Source organism: Zerene cesonia, chromosome 25, assembly GCF_012273895.1.
Source record: "Zerene cesonia ecotype Mississippi chromosome 25, Zerene_cesonia_1.1, whole genome shotgun sequence".
In the NCBI taxonomy this organism is placed as follows: Eukaryota; Metazoa; Arthropoda; class Insecta; order Lepidoptera; family Pieridae; genus Zerene; species Zerene cesonia.
The window spans coordinates 4,904,768-4,913,252 of NC_052126.1; the positions used below are offsets into that span (position 1 = coordinate 4,904,768).

General features: G+C 35.1%; 1 protein-coding gene across 1 annotated transcript; it reads right to left on the bottom strand.

Moving 5' to 3' along the window:
* Positions 1 to 4,498: 4,498 nt before the first annotated feature.
* Positions 4,499 to 6,007, bottom strand: LOC119836653 (serine protease inhibitor 77Ba-like). Its single transcript, XM_038362039.1, has one exon. The coding sequence runs from the start codon at positions 5,941 to 5,943 to the stop codon at positions 4,753 to 4,755; it is 1,191 nt and encodes a 396-aa protein (XP_038217967.1). The 5' UTR covers positions 5,944 to 6,007; the 3' UTR covers positions 4,499 to 4,752.
* Between the last annotated feature and the right edge of the window lie 2,478 nt (positions 6,008 to 8,485).

Here is an 8,485-nt window from a genome sequence, read left to right on the forward strand (position 1 = left end):
ATTCAAATGTAATATTTTTTTATAATTAAGTGTAACAGTATTTATGGCCAGACTAAGTATATATATATATATATACAATATTCATATACTTAGATCTGCGTTACTTGGTTACGCATATATACTCAAATCTAGCGAATATACACAAAACCACTGAGTCAGTGGATATAAGGGCTACTCATAACACTGCATTCAATTTAATTAATGTCGTTCTCTCTGCACTTTATTCACATCACTGCTGTTTCAGTTGTAGATGGTGAACAAGGTGATATGCCAATCCTACGCCAACTTGCATTGGGCTAGCGTGGTAGATTAATTCATCTTAGTCGACCCGTGTCCTCGTAAAGGAAACAAATATGGTCTGATGATGATATATGCATTCTTTAATAATCATTCATAGTTTATTTCACACTAATCGTAATTATGTTACCTACCTACTATATGGTGCATAAGCATTTCTTAAAAAGATTGATTCTTACTGATTCACTATAGGTAAGTGGTTCTTTGAAACCATTACTCAATGAATAAGCTGACAAGGTAACAAGGGTTATGATTAGATATGAATATGTATATGCATTAGCCTTATGCTTTTATAAAAAGACGTTATCGAAAACCCTCCTCATGGATTAGTGCCAAAATTTTAAGTGCCATTTTTAATCAATGTTCTCTAGAATGCCTAGAAACTATGAATTATTTATCGATCCTAGATGGTATATAATACCTATCATAGACAGAAAATGTTTGATTGGCTTTCGGTTTAAAAATCCTTAGGTAGGGATTGAAATTGATTATTTGAGAACTTTACGAGAGGAAAAATAAATTACAGCTACTAATAGATACGAAAATAGTATATATTTTAGCACAGCTATTTTGACTAAACTCGAATTCAATATGAAAAAAGGCAAAAAGGTTGCGATCAAAAACAAAAATGTTTGAACGCACTAATCTCAGGAACTACTGGTCCGATTTGAAAAATCCTTTCAGTGATATATAGCACATTTATTGAGGAAGGCTATAGGCTATATATGTACCTGGGGCGAAACCGGGGCGGACCGCATATTTACAATAAGTAATATAATAATATCAGTGAAGTCGGTTAATAAACCGTAGCAAACGTACGTGAGTGTGACAGATTCGTTATTTTACGCATCGTTTCTATAAATAATGAATTAAACTGTCGTTACAGTTTTAATGAGGTATAAAAATCAATTTATGAGCCTTTTATTGCCTATGTTTGTACAGATAAGTTGTTTAAGTTATAGTTATGTGTTTTTTATGTCATCGTCGGCAATGGAGCTGATGGGTCACCGACTTTAAATAGAAAGATGAAAAAGCGACTGACGAGAGTAATACAGAAAACCACATGGAAGGGAAAGGAAAAGGATATGTGTCTCCGGCTCCCCCACTCGTCGAACCAAACACAGCAGCATGTTACTATTTCACGCCGATCTTCTATTGGGATGTGGTATCTTCCCCAGTGCGGCTGGCCTAATTCGTGCCGAACAACGAGCAACGCATTCGTTGAGGTCCTACCTCTGTAGATGTTCATAGGAGGTGGTGATCGCTTAAGATCAGTCGATCAGTTAGCTTTATCATCCATACTTACTAATATTATAAATGCGAAAGTAACTCTGTCTGTCTGTTACTTAATCACGCCTAAACCACTGAACCAATTTGCATGAAATTTGGTATGGAGATATTTTAATACCCAAGAAAGGACATAGGCTACTTTTTATCGCGAAAAAAAGGGTAGGAGGGGTTGAACTAGGGGATGTAAGTTTGTATAAAAGTTCGATATTGTAAAACCGATTTTGATGAAATTTGGTATGAAGATGGAGCCGAACTTAGGAAAGGACCTACCATGCTTTTTAAAGATTGTCCAGACCTTCGGAAACTACATAGGGAACTATAGGCTACTCCTTACCATGTCGCGCGATATAACCGAATTCCGCGCGGGCGAAGCTGCGGGCGGGAAGCTAGTAAAAGATAATGCGTTCAATTGGAAGCAAAAGTTACAATTTGTCAACAGATTACAATACCGTGAGTAAAAATACAATCTGGTCGTACTAATCTGGCATTCTGGAACATAAAGGGACATTATATTGACCAAATTAAATCGTTCAGTTCAGTACTATTTGATGTATGTATACAAAAAAGGTAGGTATAAGAATTTGAGAGGGCAGTTGTTTTGAAATTAGAGACAAACACTTTTATTTATTAATTTTTATGATTACAGATCTCTTAACGTAATTCACACTTCGCATTATCAAGTTATTGACTGTGTTAACTAAACAAATTGCCACATCCATTGTGAAAAGGCTTATTTATTCGAGTATTATTTAGCATTATGAGAGCCCGTGGCTTCGCCTACGGAGTAAAGGAAAGAATAGACAACCTTAGGGTTTGCTCCTTATATATATGATTCTTATTTTAGTTCGATTTCCGGGATAAAAGCTATCGTACGTTCATTCGTGAGTGTCTAACTATCTCTGTACCAAATTCCGTTAGTAGTTTTGGCGTAAAGAAAAGACAGACAGATCGACAGACTATTATTTAACATTTCGGATTACTATAGAGGCGTAGGTAGACCTATTGCAATAAAGTTGGGCAAACAATAAACTTAATCATATAAAGAGAAGAAAAAGAAAAAAAAATGATTTTAAGAAATTTGTTCAAAAAGAGAGGGGGGCACGAAACTTCAACAGATTCGAAGCAAACTGCGGAAAAAGTCACAGGTCATACGATAGTAAGTGATATGAAAATTGATAATTTATGCTTTTTAGCCTGTCAATATGACAGTAAATTTAAAGCGATACTTTTTTAGAAACTCCAAAAACACTATACGTGCGAAATTCACTTTATGTGTCTGTTTCCTCTTCACGCCTAAACCATGAAACCGATCAGGAAACTTAAATTCGGCGCAAAGATTATGACCCGAGAAGGGTGATAATAAACATATGCTTTTCTTGGAAATCCCACGGGACTGTCCGTCTGTTCTGGGGGAAGCCACCAGCGAAAACACAGAAGAGAAGCTCACGTCATATAAAAGAACACGTTTTGTTTGTATGACACGAGGTGCATAAAAACCATTTGATATTCGCTAATACGTATTTGGGTTTTCAAGGTTTATTTTCCGCCTTATTCAAGAATGTCTGACGAAATAATAAGCAAAACAAAATCACACAAAGTTCCTACCATTTTTATAGTGGGGAAATCTTGCATCATTACCCATGGGGACGGGGAAATGGGCTGTGGGTTATGTCCCATTCCTACCGAATGAAACCCCATTGTGTTCCAACGAGCCCCTTTAGTGAAGGGGCCGCGGGTGATTGTTGGAAATTGTCCGAACCATAATTTTTTTTCTTAATCTCAATCAGTAATCTCTACTATCCCACTGATACACCCTGTCCCTATGTCTGTTACTATGTTTAAATTTATATTCAATTTCTATATCTGTGTCTGTCTGTTTCTGCGTTAAAGTCTTTATCTGTTTTAAATAAACTTTTATTCATTTATTCGTTTTTCATTCAATATATGTCTGCTTATGCGCCTGTTTTTAAATAAGTCTACTATGTCTGTGTCCAAGCCTATTTCTGTTTTGTGTCTGTTTATGAGTTTTGATGTGTCTTTGTCATTTACATGCTTGTATCATTTACAACCGACGTTCTAAAAACGAAGAAGGGTTTCAATGCGAAGCTTTTTTTTAAGTTTGATTGTTCGATAACGCCTTGTGTTTCCAACCGATTGACGTGATTTTTTATTGTCAGGGAATTTACATTATTTGGACCCATTTTAGAATTTGGAGTGGCACCGCCGTAGGGATAAAGCTGACCATTTTGCAGAAAAGAATTCTAGCTGAATCCTTAAAATAGTTTCAGTTTGATACTTTGTGTGATACATACCTAAGTATAGATAGACTGACATACAAGAAATAAATGTGAAATGTATGGATTCTGCATGTATTTTAGACAAGTCACTATATAACCATATAATATTTTTTATATATACATAGTAGTTAATTAATGGCTTATAAGACAGCCTACATTAATTACTAATGTAATCGACAAATTAATGGTATCATTAATTAATACGACATTAATAGGTTTTAAAATTTTACACTTAATATGCGTAATAAAATCTGACATAAATGTATTAAATTGCTTTATTTTTTATTTCGTTTTATTTTATTCTTTATCTCCATTTCAATAACAACAATTTGCTTATATTATTATCACTTAAAACAAGTTTTAAAATATCTTGGATGTTTTCAACTTGATATTATGTATGTAAATTATATGGTACATCTACTTAAATAACAATATTATAGCCACAACATAGAGCTATGCTAATAACCTCTTTACAGTTTTATATTTATCACAAAATATGAGATGTTTGTATAAGCATCTATTTAGGATAATGATATATCTGAATATCATAACAAATTTTGCATGTAACTGTTAATTTATAGGGTCGACTGATTTACCAACAAAAACAGTCTAACATTATGTCATGAACCTTTATTTCCGGGCATTCACAAAAATGTTACAGCACTTCACACAAAGAGGAAAAATCAAAGTATTTAAATGAGCAATAATAAGGATCCAAGCTTGTTTAACCACACACGATACCAGTTTCAACACACACGTAAAAACCCAGAATAAATAAATACATGTTATTGACTTAGCTACGTTAGGATACTCTATACCGTCTCGTTTATAGTTCACATAAAATACTGCCACGATTACGTTAGTCACATCAGAACACAGATGGTTTCGCATATATCCCACTGAATATCACAGTAGCGGTTGGTTTCTCCATAACAAAGTATATGAACGGTCTGTTTGCATTAAACGTCGGTGTTGATATGCGATCGGCGAAGAAGGCACTGCTGGCTGCTGACGCAACCGTGCCTGACTCCGTGACCTCTATATCCGCTTTATGCACGATCGCTGAAACGTAAATGCTCTCACGGGAAACCTTCTCAAAGCTCGCTAACGTGGGATCAAATATATCAGTCACCCCCATGCTGTTGAGAGGCCGGTTCAGCACAACATTCGTACTTATCTTAAACCTTGGCAGTTTGATATCAATATCTTCCAAGCCGAACCTATCGACGTCTGATTGCAGTCTGTCAAATATGTCCTTAAAGGTGATCGTCTCGAATTGCTGGTACACGTCTGTTACTTTTACTTTGAGGTGCGGCAGGATGATCAACATGCAGTATTTATTGTCGTTTCCATACGGCAATTCCATAACGAGCGAATGCAATGACTGTATGCTGGAGAAAGGTAGCTGCCCTCTTTGATACATCATATTCACTTTGCCTATTTGGTTTCTGTTCTCATCGTAGAATGGCTCGAGAGTTGTTTCCGACTTGTTGAATGGCGACTGCCAGAGTCCTTTGAAGGTGATGACATTGGTGAGAATCATTCTCGAATTCATGAAGTCGTCTGATCTTAGCACGTTGGATACCGTGGCACCAGAATCGTTTATGATGGTGTTCGCAGCACGCGCTGCGTCCGTTGAATCTGTGAAGTTCAGATTAATCACCATAGCGTTGAAGTCCGTGGTGATTATTTTCCGGAAGTCGGGATATATCGTGAATCCCTTGTCTAGAAACATGAAGTTCCTGCTTGTTAGGGAAACATCTGACGTTTTGGGATCCAGTACTATCGACGTCAAGTTCTTATAACCACTTATGATAGTCTTTTGACTTCTAGGAAGGAAGAATGCGTGAGAGAGTTGCGCTCTGCTGTTCCCAGTGGCTCCTAAGGCGACACCAGTCATCAAACTCCAAATGCCAAACGGCGATATCACTACGTGCCCATCTGATTCCAATTGTGTATAATGAAGCAGTTCTATGCTAAAATTCCTTGCTCTACCACTAAAGTCCGAGTCCGCGTAAGTATACGCCAAGCAAAATAACATAAACACTATTATTTTCATTTTGAACGTGCTTCTACCGCAACGTGAATGAAATGACTGGCTTCTCAACGAATTCGCACTATCATATGAATGTGAAACAAGTTCTGTACTTAAGAACAATTGACCGGGCATCTGTCTCGTTTCATTAATAGCATTATGAGTGAAACGGGTATATTTGTCCATTACAAACACTGCAACCCGATTTGAAGTCTATGTGTACAGCTTACCGTCTATTTTTAGTTGCAGTATGTTAATGTTTTTATCGCGTTATATATAATTAAGGATAATACAACGGGTTTTTTACGTATAAAATATACACACATTAAAAATATATTACACAGACGATAGGAACGGACGTCGCCGTATACATGATATTTATTACAATGATATTTAGTTATCGTATCGTTATAGTATTGTTATGATATGTGATTATATGCTTTCGTCTTGTAACATAAGACAATAATGGAGTACTGAGTTAGTTTCAGTACGGAGGCATTTCATTAGGACTAAGTATAAACTGAGAAAGAAATTCTTAGCTGCGGTAAAAAGTCTGATCACGGTACTGGGGCATACTGTCTTTACAATATAATAAATCTTTATTGTATAAGATATCATGAGCGTTCGGTGGTTTTTGAGGTTCAAACCAACCCCAATTATTTTTTTAAGTTTTTATTTATTTAGACTATTCAAATCCACAGCTCGATAAACTCCCACAAGTCCATACGGGAATTTATGTGTTTGTTTTTACTTTAATGCTTTTTTTATAATTACAGGTAAGATGAGTGATAAGAGAGTATAAATACAAGTAAGATAATAGTACTAATGTCTTATGGAGAACTAGCTGCGCCCCGCGGTTTCACCCGCGTTAGTCCCTATCCCGTAGGAATATCGGGTTAAAAAGTTGCCTATGTGTTATTTCAGTTGTCCAGCTGTCTACGTACCAAATTTCATTGCAATAGGTTCAGCAGGTTTTGCTTGAAAGAGCAACAACCGCACACACATCCTTACAAACTTTCGCATTTATAATATTAGTAGGATTTTGGTCTGTTTGCACGAAATTCACTCTTAAACTACTAACACTACTTAATTATAATAAAAATTTCACCAAAAAATGGCATTGTTCTCGATAAGCTAATTCAAAATAAACAAATGGCATAGATACTTCATAAACCTAATTTAAATCAACATGCCACTGGTTAGTCACATAAATTAACTTTATATAATTTATCTGAGCCTTAATTAAAGTAGAATCCCGCTTTTAAGGGAAACCAATATTATTATATTATCTGTGGTGAAACGTTGTTTACTTGCATTATAATGCCAATGACCTAGGATGTATCAACTCTCAAATAAGGAAGCGTGACACTTAATAACTTGAATGTGAATATTGCTGGCTTTATTTACGCAAACAAATATATCACAATAATATATTTGGTGCTCTTCGTGCTGACTTGTTAACATTTATTGTCTCTAAACCGAAATTTCGAAAAACTATGAAAACCTCCTTCGTTAATCGTTTTTGTTGAATTCGATTGTTTTTTTTTTTAACTTTGCTGCATGACAACACCGCAGGTTTTAAATCGATTCATGTGATTAGTTTTGTGTTTTATAGAAAATTGTTGACATTTGATGCCATTTTAGAATCTGGATTGACCTTCTACCTACTTCCCCTCAGGAAATACGAGACCTTCCTCAGATAAGATTTATAATTTATAAAAAGTTGTATATATGGTATACCAGTTGTCCAGCTGTATACGTACCAAATTTCATTGCAATCGGTTCTGTAGATTTTGCGTGAAAGAGTAACAAACACACACACATCCTTACAAACTTTCGCATTTAGAATATAAGTAGAATAGGATATTGTCTTTTTGTTTGTGGTATAAAAATAGGAATAAATATTTATTTATTTATTTATTTATTTATAATCCTTTATTGTACAAACTTGGAAACAACAAGAACACAGTAATCAGAAAAAAAAGACATCGTTTGTACAAGAGGCGGCCTTATTGCTTAACAGCAATCTCTGCCAGGCAACCTGGTAGGAAAGGAAATGTACGAAGATCTGGGATAGTGCAAAAGCAAAAGAAAAACAAGTAATAAGTATATAATAACGATAAAAAAAATACATTTATAAACACATACATATATACATAAATAATAGAATAAAATAATAGTACATATACATAAAAATATACATACGGGTATAAAATATTAATTCATAAATATACATACCTACATACACATACATACACATAAAGTGAAACAAGAAAAATAAAACGAAGAAAAACAATGGCTGGCGACGTCAGCAAGGAGTACAGAAAAATAGCGAACATACACACACACACACTACAGTAGAGAAAAGAAGTGATCTTTTAATAAAATTTTAAAAGAGTTAAGCGTTTTAGCGCGTCGAATATTCTCAGGTAGAGCATTCCATAGTTGAATAGCTCGGACAGTGAAAGAATTATTGAAAAAATTGGAGCGATGGATAGGTGTACTAAGTAATAAAAGGTTGGAAGAACGAAGAGAGATGGAACCACTAGAGCTTAAGTAAACGAAG